Source organism: Diadema antillarum, unplaced genomic scaffold, assembly GCF_040938485.1.
Source record: "Diadema antillarum isolate AM-2024a unplaced genomic scaffold, OU_Dant_1.0 scf00000003, whole genome shotgun sequence".
Classification (NCBI taxonomy): domain Eukaryota; kingdom Metazoa; phylum Echinodermata; class Echinoidea; order Diadematoida; family Diadematidae; genus Diadema; species Diadema antillarum.
In genome coordinates, this window is record NW_027270892.1 from 2,113,595 (window position 1) to 2,134,873 (window position 21,279).

The following is a 21,279-nucleotide window of genomic DNA, read 5'->3' on the forward strand; positions in this document are numbered from 1 at the left end:
TGAAATTGTACTGACATACATTAATAAATAATGGACAACTACATATGGTGACATATACACACAAGTAGAAATGATTAACAGAAATGGAATAGCAATTAAACTGACAATAGCAAACATCAATTAACTTTGATATAAACAATGTTGCATATCATTATATTCTTTGCATTATACTCGCATCTACATTCTATAAACATTGAATGCCTAATCATTGCCTGATAAGAATGACACTGTACCTACAATAGGAAAGGACTTGGATGAGGAGAAAAAGTTTGCCAACTATCGCTGCATCCTGTATTCACAGCAAGCCCCCCAAAACACTCGAGGGATCTATTCCTAGCTATGGCTGTACTACACGTCACATCAAGCACATTCCACAAACTAAAATGTCCAATTCTTGAGAGAGGGGCACGTGAGGGGTCATCTGATACATACACCGCCTGTGACCCACTATAACAAAAAGCACAACATCTTGTGTATATCTGCACATTTTTTCTCTTGTTACATATATACTAGTATATACAATCTATACAAATCTTATGAATAATCCTGTTATTTCAATTTGATCTCTATTGCTTGAATGTGACCTACAGGAGGCATTTCCAAGAACTGGAAACAAAAGACAACAGACTTGTTGGTGAATGAGCGCAGATCACGAAGCAGTATTACAGTAAGTTCTGTAAGAGTAATTAATTCTTATAAATGCACTAGTACATAGTAAAATTGGTAACTCATCAAAACTGGATATGATACGTTTTGATCAATTGCTCATATATGCTATATCTCATAATATCTCTTGAATTTCACAGAAAAGTTGGTTAAATAACATGTAGTATTTTCTCACATAAATATCATTTTAGGCAAAATGGTTGAAAGGAGAATCATTTGAAATCAAGAGCATTTCTTGTAAGGCATTTTGCTCTGTGTCTGATACAGTTTAGCTCACACTTTCAACAAATTCAATTAAGAGTAAATGAAACTTATCCTCCCCCTACCCCCCCCCCCATAAGAGGTAAAAACAATCAAATTCTGAGCATGAACTTATTCATTTATTAAAGTATTTCAAAGCCCATACAAACGAAGCCTTTGTTGTGTTAAATTGAAAATAAAAATACTCCTTATAGTTAACAGCTATCTTTCAGCCAAAAAAGACAACAAACAAACAAACAAACAATGCTGCCTGCATCTTTTGCAGATCAGAAGCACATTCCAAGGAAGAACTGGGGCAAATAAAGTCAGTCCAAATACCAAGCAGTTGTCCATTAAAAAAAAAAAAAAAAAAAAAAAAATCTAACCTGAGTGAAAATTAATGCTGTTTTTTTTTTTAATAACAAAAACAAATGGAGAAGTCCCTGAATGACATTTTTTTTTTTGGTCTACTTGATATCATGCTTGAATGGTTTGATCAAAAGATGTGTCTTTTAGACAAAGTGCTTGTTACAATTACGCAGTTAAAAAGAAAAACACAAACAAACAAGCAAACACATATCTTCTTCTACTGGAATAACACACTTAATTTGTTTCATTTAAAACCTCTTGTCATTTGTTTGCTTTGTTCACTGTGGCTTTGTTCCTCTGTTGTCCAGTGCTACACCATTAGGATTAATTTGTTCCATTCGTTACATGGAGGTATGTTATAATACTGTTAATTCTGTTTTGCTCATGTAACGACTTATTAAATGCACTTTATATGGGGAAAACAAGCTGCAAATATGCTTGCATATTATCACTCTGGAGGCAGAAAGGGTACCAATTATTCAACAGACATCATGCCAGTTTATGACCTGTCACTCCTGCAACTATTGTCAGTCCATCATAACAATTCAATGTGGTTTTGCAAATGTTGCAGACTGTGAAATGCAGCAAAAGACAGCTACCAGGTACACCGCTTCATAAACGTAAAGACCACGTGAAGCAATGGCTACATATTGTTCAGGTATCTGCTTTTTTCTTTTTTTCTTCTTTTTTTAGTATAAAGGGGGTGGTGAAAATTCCTCCTTTTCATTCAGAACATATTGGTATATTGCATACACTTAAAAAAAAAGATACTGCACAGCACTGCAATCACATCCATGCTACACTATGTACAGTCTCATCTCAAAAGTATCTACTCAATATGTTACTGTTACAAAATGGTATTACACTTGCAAAGCTGAAACAGCTCACTACACAAACAGGCATGTGCACTGTATAGGAATGTTTATCACAGAGTCAATGACCTTACAAATGAGCTAACAATGTGCTTTCTTAAAAGCAAGAAGGAAGTAAATCCATGGGCACTGTTAAACATGAATGTCATTTCCTTGTACACAAAGAATACTGTTGTCTGGTTACCTGCCTATTTTCTTCCCTATTTTTTTTTTTTTTTTTTTTTTTACTTTTCATTCTGTTGAAGACAAACACAGATATCAAACACAATACCATCTCATGGTATAATTAGAAAGGCCCCAGTGTTCACTTTGTCCTTAAAGCCCAAGTGTCATTATTTGGGTTCATGAGAAAAACTCAAGCAACCAAATGAGGGTAGCTCGTGTTATAAATAATAATAATAAAATAAAAATAATAACAATAAATAAAATAAAAATTAATGTGTTTTGAAAAATTGGAAATACTTGTGTTGTGTGGAAGAGTAATATCAAAATTCTCACATTCCAACACATAACCACCACTACACCCTTCCCCCAAAAAGCAACCCTAAAACATGCTGACGACCATGAAGGGATATTAAGCATCAACATGACTGTGGGTATATGTGGTAACAATTATCATTTGCTGTCTACCATGTAAGAAAAAGAAAGCAAGAAGTGTCAGCCCATAAACTGGTAATTAGAAATTTGTCTTTATGCTATTTGAACACATGTTATGTTTTGTCTCCATTTAGACATACCGTATTAAAAAAAAGGCACACTTTAACATATTTTTTTTTCTTGTTTTCCTTTTTCCAAACTAAACGTAGGCTCTACAGGGACTAATATGACAATGAAAGACATAAACCTGGATTCCATAATTTGTGATAATGACGGAATTCCTTATTTCTATGTAATGACGGTCCGCAGATTTCAAGAGCGAATGAGGATGTGGTGTAGTTGATGCATAGATGCCCCTTTAGGTATCTACTTGCACACACAAGAAGCGTCATCCACCAGACATCATATGCCGGAGAGTGAGAGGGAGAGGGAGGCAGAACTGCTAGGGCGGGGCGAGGTGCTCCTCATGGACAGGCTGCTGGTGGGGCGGGATCCTGTCAGGGTGGGGTAGGTAGGAGCATAAACATAGCAAGGGGACATTAACTAGCAGTACATTAGCCACATACTCCACATGTTTTGGGCATGCGTAAGTGCTTAATTTGCTCTTAATTTTTTATCCTTTTCAATGTGCCCATCATCCAAAATTCAAGTCATCATGTACACAACACACAACATGCTTGTTTCTATTCATTCATGAAGTCATAAATCACAATATTATGTCAACAGATATCAATGTCATTACACATACATGTACATGTAAATACCTAAATTACTTGTTATGTTACTCATTGCTTTCTGCCCTACAATGAATGGAATGGTACACAACATTCCAACATAGATGTGTGAACAACAAAACAACAACATTCATTGCCTTTAATATCACTGTAAAGGGCTGATATAGCACTGCACAGCACAGCTCATTTCAACACTGAAACAACAGTTGTACTCATCAGGAAGAGGAGAGAAGTATTATTATGGGTCACAAAAATATCATGAGGATAATTATGATCATCTACTGTAATACATATCCTTAATAACACTAAAATCATCATTAACATCACAATTATCATTATTATTATTAATATTAATGATAATAATGATAATAATAATAATAATAATAATATTATTATTATTATTACTATTACTATTACTATTATTATTATTATCATTATTATTTTTATTATTATCATTACTATTATTATTATTGTCGTCGTCGTCGTCGTTGTCATCATTATTATTACTATTAACATCATCATTATCATCATCCTCTTCATCATCATCATCACTATTGATGCCATCCCAAGTGAGTGAATGCAAGATATGGTAGACATAGAAAATGGACAGACCATCGTGGGAAAGAACTTGGAAGGGGCAAGGGGTCAGAATCAAAGAAGCGTTCGCAGATAATAAGCTAAAAGGGCAACAAAATGAGGGGATCACCATACAAGTAGTAGGGGTAATATTTTTCGCGAGACAAAAATGTAGAAGTAGTGGGAATAATATTGTTTGAGAGAAAGTAGAGGTTGTTTGGCAAGCAGGTGATAAGCACATAGGTAGCAGGAAAGTGAGCATGGCAGTGATATAAGCAGCCAGACTTTGGAATGTGAATGCTGGCAACAGAAAAAAAAAGTAATGAAAGAGGAGGAGGAGGAGGAGGAGGAGGAGGAGGAGGAGGAGGAGAAGAAGAAATATTAAGAAAAAAAATAGGAGATGATGAAGAGAAAGGGAAAAAAGATGTATAAGAAGATAATGAAATTGAAAGAGGAGTTCATGGAAAAACATAACTAAAAGATGATGAAGGAAAATATGATGAATGAGAAGATGATCATTTTGAGGAGAAAGAGAAGATGACAAAGAAAAAGAAGATATAGAATCAATTGGATGCCAAAAATAAAAGAGAATGACAGAAGGATCACCTAAGCACATGACAGACCTGCTGCATGAGACATGGTCTCCACAACCAAACAAGAAAATCAAGCATTTATCTCACATGTCAGTTTCTCAATCATTGAACGTCAGATTACAATTGATCTGTTTAGATGTTTCATGTCCAACCTAGAATCTTAACAAATTCTACAGGACAATGACCGCAAAGTGAGAACATTGAATTAACTGACAGCATTTTGAACACAACAGCAGTCGCAACTGGAGAATGAAATGAGCAACTGGGGGTAGTGGCAAAACGGTAAAAGCACTGTGTGGAGAGGCGTGTCAAAAGGTGTCGTGTAGTAAAAAGAAAACGACAAGCATAAGAAGTACCTCCAAAATTGATTTGCCATCAATTCCAAGACACTGTACTATCTGTAGAAATAGAGAACCAAAGGAGGAAATTTGTCAAGAATTGCAAACACTGAAAGAGATGTCTGCATCATCATTTGCATGGATGCATGGAAGAAATGGAGTTGCTATACTTGGGTTGGAATGAGAAGGTTGTTGATCTTTCACAGAGAATGGTTAATTCGTATAGTGAACAGACAGATCAGTGGTATATATATGAAGCCAGATATGACAGGATTTGATTGCCTGACTATAGACCATGAGGGGTAGGAGGTCTAGACATTCAATACTGTGTGCGCGCTACTGACATATGAGGTGATGTTATCAATGAAGGGGTGACATACAATAATGGATGAAAAAAAAAATTGAGAATGCGACAAGCTACTGACTTGCAGGTCTTTAGTAGGACCCACTGAGGGCACATTTTCTCTAATCTGCACATGCTATATGCCATCTATACTACACACACCCACCCCCACACACACACACACACACACATACATACGTACGTATGTTTGATATAAAATATGTGCATGCATGTACATAAAGAATGAGTAATTCCAAGGGTAGTGTCAAAGACAGCTATGTTAAAGACAGTGCGTGAGATGCTACCGACCTGCAGGGCTGGAGTAGGACCCATTGAGAGTGCGTCGTGGGCTGGGAGACCTTGCCCTAGGGCTGCCGATGCGTGATGGACTCCGGCTGCGCCTAGGAGAAGCCTGGGAAAGATTGAGATAACACGGCAAATACCAGTGATGACAATGTGTTATGCTAAAGTAAAGCTATACAAGAAACCACTTCCTTCCTTTGACTTGTCATCAGTTCATATTAGTAAAGATATTACTCAAAACTGAGCTTGACGTGTTGATCAAATAAACACAAACACATTCGAAGAGGCAAATTGACACATATAGAATGATGAAAGAGAACTGTGAAAGTGTATTTAACATTTACTGTCAGCTGAAGCCAAGCAGGTTACTGGTCCTTGAGGTGATATAGGTATCTTGTCTAATTATGTCATGCTGTGAAGCAAATAATGTGAGACTGTGACAGGCGTCAAATATATATTTCTTTATTTCTTCCTGCCCTCACCAGTGAGCCGCCCCTGCGAGTGACCGCCTCTCCCTTGAGAACCACCCGTCCGGCGACATCCGTCAGACATGGCCAGATGTAGTGGCTGACCAGCGGGGCGGAGTACTCGGAGTCGTAGCTACGACGATACCTTGAGTCAAATCGAGAAGAGATAGCGTGAGCACGGGACGCTGGCAATGACGCGAACACAAACTAATAACACATAATGAAGAATGTTTTTACCTAGCGCGTGGAGTGATGAAATCCTAAGTTTCAATGACTCAATAAGCCATACTGTAGAAAGTACACCGACAATCATTTTGAAATCACAAGAATAAATGTTACATAAACCCTGGAGAGACGTTGCAGCAGAAAATCACTAAGAGACTTTTGTGGTGCACTTCCTGGAAAGTTGACAGATTTTGTCAATGTCAGGTTACAAATATTTCCTTGAGTGCAGTAATCAAATTTAGTCATTCATGTGCAATCAATATACAGGAAAATCATTAACATTCGACACTCGATTGTACTAAGCTTGGAAAGGAAAACAATATTTGAGGTCAATCTTCTTGTTTCATGTCTCTAATTTGGTGTCAATTCCACAAGAAAGGTGTAGTCCATTGATGGACTTCTGTTGTTTTACTGTTTACTTCTAAAATAGATCAAATTTTTTTGCTTTTTAAAAAACCTCTAAAAAAAATGCATGATTGTGACTGTTATGTTTAATGTGTCATAACATACTAATGTGATTGTCCAGTCATACTGTCCATTACTCATCAAGAGCTCAAAAACTTTACAACATTTAAAATTGCTGTCCACAATTAACTTACAGCTGAGCTCTCTAAAAAAAAAAAAAAAACATGGATTCAGTTGTGAAGTGCTTTGATATAAACAATGCTATTCTGTAATTTCAATATTCATTGTGTTTTAATTTTGTACATTACATGGAGATGTATCAGAGAGAAATTGTGACGCTGTCTTAGTGAATGTGATATCATCACTATTATTTTTATCATCATCATTGGTAAGTGTCTTGATGAAAATGCAAAATTGTGTCTTTTGTGCAATTAACTAGGGAATATACCATTACTGTTACAGTTCGACATCCCAAAAGGTTTGTTATTGTGAATATAAAAAAACCCCTGTTATTCCACAGGTTACTTAACGAAGTAAGGTTAATTGTTCTGAAGTTTCATTAATCAAAAAATGAAAAAAGTTAGTTATTTCAAAGGCTCGTCAATCCGAAAAATGAAATAAGGCTTGTAATTTTGAATGTTCACTAGTATTTTTGAATTAACAAACCTTTTTTGATTTTCGGATCAACAAACCTTGGCAAAAATGTACCATATTTAATTTTCATGAACATTTGGAATAATGCACCTTTGAAACAATGTCACAAATGTTCATATTAATGAACTCTATTTCATTTTCTAATCAAACATCTAAGTGTACAGAATTTGTATGTATCAGAATGACGAACCTCGGGAATATTGAGCCTTATTTCATTTTCAGATTAACGAACCTTCAGAATAACAAACATCTGCGGGAAAATATAGTGCTTAGACTCTGAGGCTTACTTGAGATCATCAAATAGCTCCCCATCCCTGGCTCCACTGATGTCGAGCGGCGACGGCAAGGCGCTCATCGACCACGCCACCTTCACGAGCTCCCGGATGAAGAGGGTGAGGACGCGGAAGTCCACCTCGGCCGGGAACGATATGGCTGGATGACGGTTCATGGCCAGCAGCACGTCCTGGGTCAATAATGATATACATATATCTTTTCAAATTCATTCCTTAACCTGTTGAGGACGGTCTAATTTTGCTACAACATGCATTTCCCAAAGACACTTGTCCGAGTATACTTGGGACTCGTCCTCAACAGGTTAAGAAACAGGTGTCTAATTTTAATATTCCAGTTTTTGCAATCCCCTCCTTTCAAAGTGCAGGCTGTGTGTTTAATTCACAAGTGTCAAATTAGCAAATGAATCAACTGCGTGCTTTATGTGAAGCCTTCAAACTCACAGCATAACTTCATAGTCGGTAACTATTAAAGCACATAGCGGTAGTTGAAACACAATGATCAGCGAAACAAAGAACAAAAACAAAACAAACTCACTTCCAATGGAAATTTATAATGATCTGAAGTATCAAAAGAGAAACAACACAGAGAAATCACTAATTCATGAACTCTGACCTCATGCTCTTATCTCTACATTTCTACGTCTTTAATTCTTACTAATTGACATGCCAAGACTTATTTGTTCATTCATTCATTCATTCATTCATTCCTTTTTCCATCTCCAACAGATTCATACAAACATAAAATAAGTGCATACATATCATCATTAGAAGGTGCAATAAACAAATTTATAAGTATGCAGTTAAAAGGGAGGGTAAAAACATTTCAGGAGCATGTGACAATGCAGGAAATATGAAAGAATGCCAATGAAACAATGCTTGTAGAATACATTCCATCTAATTCTTTGAAAATTCATTGTGTTGTTTGTTTTGCTGGTCCAGTGCACAATATCTGAATACAGACATTTCCAGCATCGTCATCCGCTCTTAATAGAAAACGAAACAAAATATAGAAATATTTTTTTCCTCCTGATACAGATTCAGTACAACAGTAACTTGGGGCTGCGGTTTGTGGTTGCACAACTTTATTGTTTTCCATATATGGGTTTGCTTCAGGAATTGGGTAGCAGCTATAAAATGTATATACTCTTTCTGATAGATATTTTGACTGTGCCAAATACTGAGCATCAACTGTTGATCCGCCAGGATTTCTTGGCATGGACTGATATCACAGCACCAGTGAAATATAGGAACACACCAACACTGCGGTATTGTTGGAGAGCCATTACCTATTATACTTGTAGTTATGACTTCCTCCCAAATGGCTGTAATTACGCAATTTACAGCTCAAATGCTCTTTCCACATGATAGATGATTTAATGACAATGTAAAAGAACTAGAACATTAAAATGCATACATTAAAGTCACATAAAATGTGCTTTACCAATGGTTTGAAAGAAAAAACACATAGTGCACAGTCACATAAAGAAGATTTTTCCAATGCATAGAACAGTATACAGGTAAGGTACATTCACAAAAATGATTCACACACTGAAAAAAATATACATAACATTCTATGATCACAAGACTAGCTAGCGTACATACGCCAATACCATGCTGTCTGTTAATACAGTACGTAAGAGGGCCTACCTCAACTATGGCATGCACATCCAGTAGAGTGCCGTTCTTGTTGATGTAGCTCTGCACAGCTTCCGACAGGGTCTCCGGCCCGCTGTGCGATTCAGCCAAGAGGCTCTGAACCTTGCCACGGTAGCGGTGGAAGGCCATCTTGGCAGCATGGAATGCTTCCTACGTTTGAACAAATCATGAATGTGAAGGGATTTAAAAGAACAAAATCATTTCTCTCGATGTACTTGACAACTACCAGTAGACATAGATACTGCGTACGCCATATATATTTTGCAAGGTTTTCATTTTCACAAATTTCGTGAGTCGGGTGCTATTTATGAATTTAACAACACGGCAAAATATTAAAGGGGTGGTATAGCTTTGGTTGAGACTGGGCTTCAAATCTGTGTGTGTGTGTGCGCGTGTGAGAGAGATAATGAGAAACTATACTTAAGAAATATGAAAGTGCATACAATTCTAAGAAGAATTCAAAGTTTATTTGATGAAAATAAGTTTTGAAATGACTAAGATCAAATAAACCAAATAGACAAAACAAAGTAGTCTTAATTCAAGATGGGACCCACCTTTTATTAGGACCACGACTAAAACTATAACATCCCTTCTTACTCTGATCCCAACATAAATGTGATGTGCGTGCATACATTTCTCTATTCATTTCTGTACTCCACCATCGCAAATCTAATTACTTGCGAAATTGTCAGAAGTACAAATTCAAAAATTAAACATGCTAATTACAGGTATATGGCGTATACAGTATTGCAAGGGCTGAATTCTTTTTATTGTAGACAGACTTTTCAAAGAAAGAAATAACATATATATATACAAAACTTAATGCTCACTGTCTCAGATTATATTTCCAAAAGCAACCTATGTATACAATCTAGAAGGTCTTGTGGTTCTCACCTGGACACAAGTGAAGATGATCTTCTGGTTCAACTCGTGGTCTTCGCAGTGGTTTCGGAGGATGTCCATGGCATCCATGCGACTCTGGGCAAAGAGGTCGTTGAACCGGGTGACCAGGTTTGCCTGGCGTACTCGTTGGACCACATCACTACTGACAGATGTCCGGGGGGACTTGAGGCTTGGGGTCAAGCTCGGTGTCGGGGCCAGATACTCACTCCTGACAATTAGATTGAATAATAATACCCTCAATCAAATTAACAAAGCCAAGTTTATGCTAGTCTATGCCACTAGATGTAGATTGCCTTAGGCTGAAGCTTGGACCCATTTCAAGAAAATAAGATAAAGAAGAGATATATTTCAATTTGTCAAATGAAGAACTTTGGATTCATTATCATTTACAGATAATTGATCCTCACACTGGTCCGAAAGGGTGGAACAATACTCTTTTTCCTTTCATTTAAGCCTGACTCCATCAATTCATCAATACTTAATGTCAAGGGAGCATGAATTCATTTGATTTCATAATACAAGAATTATTGTGTTGTATACTCTTACATGCAGAAACCAATGTTAGCACAAGGTTACTACATTGTAATTGCACAAATCAACATTTTCAAATTTTACAAGGTTGCTTAAATCTTATCATGCACAGAGATCTCAGCACAGTCTTTCAATACATGTGTGTGCAACTGCGTGACATGAACGTATACTCACTTTCAAAGACTGCAGTGGTTTTTTTTTTAATCAGAACTTCAACTGAAAACATGCAGTAGCAAGCAAATTTAGCACTGTAACACTTGGTAAGATATCACTCTAATCACTCCAAATTTTAGGGTCGGAGCCAGGACACACCTCACTAACCAGAGCACTGTCAAATAGGAGATTAATACCCACCTGCCAGTCAAGATGTACTTCTCCTCCTTCAGGAGATTGATGTCGTCACGGAGACGGCGCACCTCCCGCTCGTAGTCATCCAGGGTCCCCGAGCGAGCTCGGTAGAGGCGCAACTCGTCCTCAAGGCCGCCAATTCTGGAAGCAGATTATTTGGACATGAACTGTCTGCCTTCATCGAAGTTTACCTCACAAAAGTCTTTGTTTCACTCTCTGGTTTCTACTTTGCCTATCTATCTCTCTCTCTCTCTCACTCATTATCTATCTTTTCACCTATTCATAAAACTGTAAATGTGGAAGATCTTGCAGTCTGGATACTTTCACAAATGTGCTTAACAAAACTATCACAAAAACAATAACATGTGAATAATTGGTGGACATGTCAGATTATATACACATATACTCTCAAATGAATTTAAAAGAAATACAAACAAGTAAGATTCACTGACAGCAGCCAAATGCAAAAATAAATAAAATAAAGAAATGCTACAAAGATAATGTGAAAAATGTCCACTTCTACAGTACGTATCAATCTGTCCATTTAGCTGGCTCTCTATCTTGGATTGTTAAAGAGACATTTAAAGTATGCACACATTAATACATAACCTATAGGCCTACCTAGTAGAAGAAAAACCCTCTATTGCATGTCCTTCAGCATCCATTCCTCAATTTGTTTATTTGTATTATTCACAAAAAAATGTCACGCAGAAGACCATGTTTAAATCATTCCATCAAAATTTAACTTTATTGTTCCACAATGAATATCTTACTTCTGCATGCCAAGCTTCTTCGAAGTTTGGAGAAAAAAACCTCCTGTTAAGAATGGCTACACAGCTATATCATTGTCTATGACACAAGTCATCGTTTCATCAACACCAAAGAACAAAACTAGAAATGTCGCTATGGCGACTGATGCTTCGGCCATAATGCATGATTCTCCCAATTCTTGCGGTCGGCTACACGTCACTTCCGGTTGACTGGAGTGAAAACAAACAGCTTGCATGCGCTAAGCCTGCATAAAAATGCGCATACTGATGCATGCATGCTGGCCAATGCTGTGCATGTGCGACGCGACGCGTATAACTTATGTGCAACTCTACGCAGACATGGGGACTGTTTTTCATTATTCATTTTGTCATTTGTGCCATCATTCATGAGATACATGCATCATGTCTTGCCAGCAATATTCTAATATTCTCTGGATCCTGTCGATCGATCGGTCCCGGTATTTTGCCAAGTTTAAGGCGGCCGGACTGGACCTGTGCCCGTATGAAATCGCGGCCGGACTCTGGATCAACGACCCGACAAAATGGCCAGATGTGCAGTAGAACCTCTTTGAGTATAGGCCCTACCCCGATATCTACGCTTACTTAGTACCTCATAGAAACTTCAGGTAGGTCTAACGTTAGTACTGTAGTACTTAGGGTAGGGCCTAATTTAGAGTAGGCCTAGGGCCTAATCCTGCCGCCCGCACTGCTACAGTACCAGCTTGCCTTAGCGCTATGCTCGCGGGGCGCCCCGGCAGAAAACACGTACAGCGTTCACTCCAGGCTCACGCGAGTGGTTTGTTTTCACTCCAACGCTATCTATGACCCCGTGACACGCAAAATACCCGGATGTCCGACCATGAGAATAGGCGTATAGTACAATGTCTTCACAATGTGTGATCCATGACAGTTTCACGTAACTGGCAAAATATTGAAATGACAGGTTTGTCAGAAATGTCTTGAACTGGGTTTGCTATAATTTTCTAAGAGTGCAGGTACACATATTTGGGGAATTGAGAATTTTTACTTGAATTCCGACAGACCTTTTATAAGTTTATGCATTGAGTAATTTCCAAGGTATGAAGAAAGAGTGTAATGATGGTACAAAATAGATTTTTTTTTTTTTTTTTTTTTTTTTTGGGGGGGGGGGAATGAAACCTGGCCTTTGACCCTTAACCTTTGACCTTCTGGCTGGAAATTTCCCAGAGAATCTCCATTAGGTAATGCATGTATTAAGTTTTGAAACTAATAATGCAAGCATTGCATATACTAGTATATGAGGGAAATAATAACATTTTGAGGAGTTGACCTTGACGTTTGACCCCTGACTATTGACCCATGACCCCTAAATTCCCTAGATAATCCCTGCCGGTCAGTACATGCGTATGTACCAAGTTCCACGAAGATGCATTGAACCATTTGTGAGAAAAGTGATATTGCAACATTTTCACCTAACCTTTGACCTTTTGACCTTTGACCTCATGACATGAAACTCTCTCTGGAGAGTCTTTTCGCAGTAGTACATGTCCACACCAAGTTTCAAGAAAATATCTTTGGGCATTGCATAGATATGTGGGAAATTGCAACATTTGTAGCATTTGACCTTGACCTTTTGACCTTTGACCTCTTGCCAATGTCACTAAAATCTACTCAACTAATTGTCCCATCATACATCATCCTTGGACCAAGCTTGGTGAAAGCTGCTTCATCCAGTTTTGAGTTATCATGTAAACAGATAAATTTTAGGATTTGACCTTGATCTTTAACCTTTGACCTCTGTCTGATTTCACTGAAAAACTAATCAAGTAATTGTTCCATCATACATCATCCTCCAACAAAGTCTGGTGAAATTTGCTCCATCCAGTCTTGAGTTATCGCGTAAACGAATACAATTTCATGATTTGACCTTGACCTTTGACCTTTGACCTTCAGCCGATTTCACCCAAAATCTAATCAAATAATTGCCCCATCATACTTTATACTTGGACCACGTTTGGTAAAATTCCAGTAAATATTACTTAAGTTATCGCGTAAACGAAAGCGGACGTACGGACGTACAGACTTACGTACGGACGGACGGACAACCCGAAAACATAATGCCTCCGGCACCACTACGTGGCAGAGGCATAAAAATGAAATGCATCCACTGTCATTTACGAAGCCTAAATTGTGTTCTACGTTTGGGTGGGAGTATAGCAATTGCAATGTATCTTTGCACGTAACATGATGGACATCAACAGTAAATTTGTATCGTGGATGAGAAAGTTCCCATCCAATCATACCTCTCTCTGAGACTTGCCGAGATCTCATCGCTGACCAGTGCCTCCCCCTCCGACACACGGCGTTCACTGTCCAGCTTGGATTGGGCATCCACTAGCCTAGACATTGTGAGACGGTTTTACAACACCATTAGAACTACATGAAATGGTAGGGTCCACTTTAGAAGGACATGAAACAGGCACACAGAACTACTCCAGGTCACACCAACAGACACAGCCTTGATACACAGGTGATTTGAATTGCGTTATTTCCTTTGCAGTTTTTGAGGTGTGGGAAACATCCTTGTGTCAAGAAATACACATTGATATCAAAACTATTTTTTGGAGCATATTTATGACTAAAAAACTGCAGTATCTTCAATATTTCATGCATATATATCTAGGAAAGATATTTACAAGCAAACTGAACACACTCCAATAAAAAATTTCACCCAATGAATATGGACCAGTTGATAGGAACTGGTAATTTTCTTTACAACAACAACAACAAAAACAACAAAACAAACAAAACAAAGGAGCAAAAAGAAAGAAGGCGATTGTGTGTGATACCTCCTTGGATACAGTAAGAAAGGTCAAACTCGGGTTTGCATGGACATTTGATCATTTCATTCTCTTTTTATAAACTAGAAGCATTTGGCAAACTCACTCTGCTCGGAGTTCAGATGCCACGCCCCTGGAGGTATTGAGGTCCTGCTCCACCTCCTCCAGCTGCTTCTCATAGCTCTCCTGCATCTCGGCCAGCTGCCGCTCCTTGTCCGCTGCATCCGCCATGATGGACAGGCTGGTATCCATGGTGACGCCGCCGCCGGACGCCACGAGGCCCCGTCCGAGCCAGGGCAGCAGGCGATTCTTGAGGGAGTCACAACCTCCATACATGCCACCTGTTTTGGTAGTTTTCAATTGAGGAGATCACAGTGCAAGATTAAAGGTCAGTCAGAATATAGCTGTGAATAATAAATAAAACTTAAGATATAAGTTTGGTGTGTATTTTAGCCATGGTATTCTTAACAAGGTAAAATGCAATTGCTCAATCCCATGGACCTCATATAGAATTATGCATTGCACACATTTTTCATGGCAATAAAGATACTAAGATACATTTTTGACAAGATGAGTGAAGAAAAGAAGAAACAGAAGAAAGGAAAGGCTTGAAAAATGAGAAATTTGGAAAATATATCAATGGCAAAATTTGTGTTTTCTGCAATCATGAAGAATTCATTCATTTCTAATCATGGATATTTCCTATGCTACAGGCTTCTCTTTAATATTTGATCAACCTTTATCACTGTGCTTTATATCTGAGGATGAAATGCATATGTACATAAAATGATGAGTCTTTCATGCAGTGGACAAAAGCCAAAATTAGGGTGCTTGCTATTGAACTGGTGTTGTTGCTGATGTTGCATCATAAAATCTTGTGGCAGTGTCTACTGTAAAGTTCTTCTATCCTATTCACTTTATGTGCTTATATTAAAGTGGTTGGTTGGTTGAAGCACAAAAACATAAAATACCAGAATACATTGCAATGAAAAGAGACTAGCAATATTTATATGTTTTGTCTTGGTTTGTAGGTTGGTTGTTTGCTTCATAGGTTCAGTTTTTGTTACATACCTTCAGCTGAGCACAGATTGAGGATCTGGAAGAGCTCTCCTTGAACTCGGGATGTCAGCTCGATCAAGTCCACGCAGCGGGTCACATTCTGGTCACATGTGTTCACCTGAATATCACACAATACAACAAATAATGCACAGTGTGAGAAGAAATGTTCAGAATCTGCTTTATGTTTCTCAAGATGTCTAACATTCAAAATATTAGATATATCTGTCTGTAATTCAACCCGCGACACCCACTAAACTGGTACTTGTACTTGGTTAATGCTGATGTTTGCAATGTAAAGACACTGAATCCAGAGCTAGAAAACTATTTTATTTTGATTGAGTTTTTTTTTTTCTGTCTCTTTGACTGGATTCACATCAATATTTGGTTGATTTGTATGTTTCAAATGATACAAATGAAATGAACTTGCTGACAAGATGAAGCAGAGGTGCATCTACAGCTACTATATAGTACAAAGACTCAGAGATGCTGGTCTGAACTAATTTTCTGATTCGAAGCAAGCAGCATCGTGGCATCACTTGGCTTGCTGACTTAGAATATTGAGGCTTGGCACAACAAAACCATGCCATAAAGACAATTCAGGCTATACATGATGATCAAGTTCAAATCAGCACACAGTCATCAATCATCAAACCACAGTACTATTCGAAGGTCTTAACCACTGCAAGGGGTTGCTGTCATATCCTAAATTAGTGTAAATAGAGCTAAAAGGGAAGATATAGGGATGCAGGCAGTGAATCCCCCATCCGTATTTGCACGCAATAAACAGTTTAAGATGAAGGGTAAACATGGACATCATTGTTGCTGGGCTCCTGTAACTCTGTTTGAACTCTCTACAGTAAGTAGGGGGATCACAAGCAGTTTCCTTCACACAGTACACTCGCCATAGCTGACACATAATGGTGCGGAATTAAAAGGCAAAGACTAGCTGGAGCAGTACAATACACAATGTATGTGCCACTAGTTTAATGTACAATGTACCGACTATCTGTACTATGGACCAAGTGTTCAATCCACCAACAGTTATGCATTTGACCTTGAGTTCATATACACGGTTGCACTTTTTTTTTCTTTTTTTTCTTTTTACTGCGGACTCGTATCACGAATCTCTCTGAAAACTTCATGCTCCTTGAATACGTAGTCTGTATGATTTAAAAACCCTCCAAATGATTTCCTGTGTACATGCTCTACCATCTCAGTCTGAGTGAAACTGGCCTATCTCAGGAATTTTTGGTATGCAATCTAAATACCAGTAATTAACACAATCACTGACTTAGTGGCCCAACCATACACCCATTACATACACACGCATGCAAACACACACAAATGCACACATGCACACACACTTTTTAAAGGTCCACACACTCTTTTGCAAATTTTGTAGACTCTTTGTTTCACAACAAAAGTACTGTAAGCGATTTACATCTGTTCATTGCTTGAGTCTGAGCATTGTAATGACTTGCCGATTCAAGGCAAGATAGCAGTTTGAGTGTAAATTACTCAAGGTTGCCTTTAGGATTAAGGAGACACCAGTGTAATTGTTTAACAGTCTGTCACTTCTTGATGCCACTGTCAACAGAGTTTCAGTGACTGTTTGCTCTGCTGTGTTGAGGTAAATTGGAACAAGATCTTAAAATCTCACATATTTTACTAAAGTCGCAGGCCTGGTTCCTGCTACTAAGCATAGAATGCTGGTTATCAAGAGATGGGGGGGGGGGGGGTAGGGAATGGGAGGGATGGGGGTGAGAAGGGGCAGAAAGAGTTTGTTTATGCAATACATGTGTACAACTGAAAGCCTGCAACCACTCTACTTATAATCAGGTCTAAATTTCTAGTAATACCTACAATTATCCTAACTGTAATGATGCAAGAACAGGAAAAACTATGGTATTTCCATGCAGAGGCTCTCTTTTGAGACTATATACATTGTAATGTTTTTTTTTTAATTATTATTATTATTTGACATGAGAATTTGTCACATGACATATTTGTCCAGGTATAATGGTCTGCTTCGTAAGGTGGCAACGAACCCCTTGGAAAAGTTTTAATCTAAATATACACATATTATATATAATGTATAATGCATCTTGATCCAACTACAGATTATACATGCAGTGGCGGATACGGGGGGGGGGGGGGGGGGGGGGGGGGGGGCGCACCGGGCACGTGCCCCCTCTTGATTATTTTTTGGTTAAAACAAAAGAAATAAAAAGAAAAAAATGGGGGGGGGGGGTGCGTGTGCCCCCCTTTGATATTACAAACGCGCCTCCCCTTTACGGAATTCCTGGATCCGCCCCTGTACATGTACATGTCTCACAGAAGTATGTCATATCATCCTCTCTGTGTGTTACTTCATGCAACATACTTGTACAGGCTGTACTTCCAAATCCCAATATCCACAGTATTTTTTTAAATATTTTTCCCAAGTTTTTCTCATTGTACTGTATTTTTCCCCATCTATGTTTAATCATTTTGGCAATTCATGCCTTTCTATTGCTGATCTATGATTTATGTTAGGAGTCTTGGAGAAAAAAAAAAGACCAAATAATAATAATGTAAAATACCCCACCACATTGTTGGTCGTAAAGCTACCATACAACTCTACACTATTCCATGTGTATATACCCTAACCTACTTACACTATGCATGCATGTGCGGCAAGAGGTGGGGCATTCATTTGATTACATTGTACATTTCAAAAAAGGTGAATTGAGTTTTTGCAACACATGAATACAGTTTTATGATACATTGGGAGCCAGTAGTTCACAACTTGGGGCAGGATTTCTGACAGTAACATAGCATCTAAACTTTTAAAACTGTAAATTTACCATTCAGTTCACCACAAAGAGCACATACATAGCTTTTGATATCTAGATTTAAAAGAGTTGGGAGTGGGTACTGAACAAATTTGCAAGTGAGCAATCACTAAGATATTTTATGCTACGAATATAACAAGAAAAGACTACAATCTTAATAATCACAAGAAACTCTCTCTGTGACATGTTCAAAATTAGTCTATTTCTAAGCAAAGCAATGAAATCAAATATGAAGTAGTGCAAGTGCTGGCATCACTAGTTTTATAGTGTAACCTCCCAAAATATCCATGCTCCAATTTTTACTCAACTTTCATAAAATAAAAAAAAAAAAATAAATGAATAAAAATAAAAAAATAAAAAATAAAAAATGCCGCATTCATTTGAAATTAGAGAATAAACTAAGAAAGTAATAAACTAATAAACTAAGCTCATATCATATCCATTGATTTTAGTAGAGGACAAAAAGGAAACTGCAATTTAAAAGAAGTCTTGATCCATAACCAAATTATCATCACGATTATTATTTTAGTTTATATAACAATGGAATTATTATTTTTTCCGTTGTTTAAAAAAAATGACTGTGAATTTCTTTTTTTTATATGAAATTAAAGGCGTAAATATTCAATATTGAATGAGGCACCTTTAAGCACCAACAACAACAACAACATAGACAAAAGCAATACTTGATACCATAGGCAGTGTGTACACAACCACACACGTGTCTTTACACTACAGCCACATGCGCGTACAATGTACAGGTGTACGCATTTGCTGATAAGTAGGATCAATGCTCTACTCTAGACACTCAGAAAACAGCTAGGGCCTAGGCTACCAGTGTACTTACAAGCATCTAGTCCTATAGACTCCTAGACTTGGTCTAGAGTCTAAGGCAGGAAGAGGAGTTTCTACATCCAGAACCATATCTAAATTAGATAGACCCTATTTACAATGTATAGACCATCTACAAACAAAGCAAACTTCGGTCTTCATTATCACCAATCATCATTGTGATTTGTAGAATACCTTGACTAATATAGAACTAGATCAAACTTGTGTCCTATTCCACAGTTAGAGTTCTAACGTTAGGCAGGGACTAGACCTACGAACAAACAAACTTTAGCTCCACACTGGAGCTTTTTTTTACTCGCACCATGTATAATATTTGCACAACCGTCCACCGGCATCACATACTCAAGTTTCATCCTTAGCATCATATCCAGAATTGGACTTTGCTGAGTACCGACGTAAACTATTACTAGGCCTAGGCACCTATGTTCTACTTCTAGACCTAGATTTTCTAGACACTCTATGGGGTATTCATATTGTAACTGTTCTTGTTGTGTTAATAATTTATTAGTGGAAAAATGAGCAGTGTTAGTGTTACAATACTTTTTCTGTGTGATATCTTGATAATATCCTTGCTAAACTTAGCAACATTACAATTTAGACTCTAAAACAATTATTTTCTTCTTTTTTTCTTACTGTTAGACGTCTACTTGTTGTCTACATCAAGTTAAAAGTAGAATCTAGAAACCCAAGATCAACCGACAAGTAAATTTATCAATTGTAGGTCCCCTGTATAGCCTAGGCTGTAGCTATGTATAGACCATAGTCTATAGATTCTATTTCTAAATTATTAAAATTTTAAAACTCAATTTAGGGGTTGCCTACTAAAAGTTTTGGTAGTAAAATTTTATATAAATTTAGACACCCGCTGTAAGAGTTAGAATTGAAATCTAATTCTGTGATCAAACAGTTAGAACCTCTCTCTAAGTCAGAGATTAGTAAGCTTCCTGGCTAACCATGCATGCCATGTTATGTTAGTTTATACACCATTGAAGGTCACAGCCACAGCAGGTCTAAGTAACGACTAACGTTTGTCGTTAGATTTTCCTAGACCCTGGCCTGGGCCCGGTCGCCCATTAATATTCTTGAACTCACGAACTTTGTTGAAGAGGAAAAACAGAGTACAGTCGAACTAAATAATCAAATATCTAGATTCCTGTTCGCACTTGCATCCCACAGTCTACATGTGAACAAACACAACTTCACAAGTTGTGATTTAAAATTGCCCGACCGACCGACCGATAGACTCGTCTTCACTACACAGACTAGACAGGTGTGGGACTAGGAGAGTGGCACACAACCGTATCAACAGGTGAGTTAAAGACGAACACAAAACATCACGGTAGTTCATGCATTTTACCAAATAATTGTTACTCCATCGCTCAAGTTTCTCCTGGAGAAGAGAGTATGATCCCGTCTTTACGAGTCTTCGGAGTGACTCCGCCATTCTTCAATAAGGAAATCAACACGAAAATTAGCAACGACCTGTCCAGAAATTAGCATACGACGTCGGCAGCCAAGTGTATATTCCGAAGCCGGAATTATTTTCTCCACCAGACTTTGACTTCTCGCTGAGACGGCAGACTCACATCGCCAGCTAGGTGAGAGGTTCACATATCGAGGCAAATTATTGTATTAAAAAAAAAAGAAGAAGACAAATAGAGAAATAACTGAACATGTAGCAAATCTAGAAAACCTCATAAAAACTGGAAAGCGCATTTCGGACTGGGAGAGAGGTTTAGAAGAGAGGGTCTCTTCATCTTTATCTCCCAAAGATGGACCCGCTACTTCAATGTGGTCCTACTTTTGATGGGCTTTTTGATCACATCGCAGGTCTA

The 21,279-nt window shown here is 37.9% G+C and overlaps 1 protein-coding gene across 1 annotated transcript; it reads right to left on the reverse strand.

The window, feature by feature from the left end:
* Positions 1-3,146: 3,146 nt before the first annotated feature.
* On the reverse strand, positions 3,147-20,948 carry LOC139739061 (mitochondria-eating protein-like). The gene is made up of 11 exons (XM_071649711.1): positions 20,802-20,948; positions 15,774-15,879; positions 14,809-15,043; positions 14,166-14,261; positions 11,120-11,254; positions 10,226-10,442; positions 9,323-9,481; positions 7,670-7,845; positions 6,114-6,243; positions 5,638-5,740; positions 3,147-3,238 (listed from the first exon to the last, which is right to left on the reverse strand). The coding sequence occupies exons 1-11, from the start codon at positions 20,886-20,888 to the stop codon at positions 3,147-3,149; spliced, it is 1,536 nt and encodes a 511-aa protein (XP_071505812.1). The 5' UTR covers positions 20,889-20,948.
* Positions 20,949-21,279: the final 331 nt, after the last annotated feature.

Bases quoted from the DNA above. Each gene is read 5' to 3' on its own strand.
- LOC139739061 (XM_071649711.1), bottom strand. From the start codon at position 20,888: ATGGCGGAGTCACTCCGAAGACTCGTAAAGACGGGATCATACTCTCTT. The intron at 15,044-15,773 runs GTATGTAACAAA...CTACCAAAACAG, and splicing joins CAATCTGTGCTCAGCTGAAG to GTGGCATGTATGGAGGTTGT. The intron at 11,255-14,165 runs GTATGATTGGAT...ATCTGCTTCCAG, and splicing joins TCGGCAAGTCTCAGAGAGAG to AATTGGCGGCCTTGAGGACG.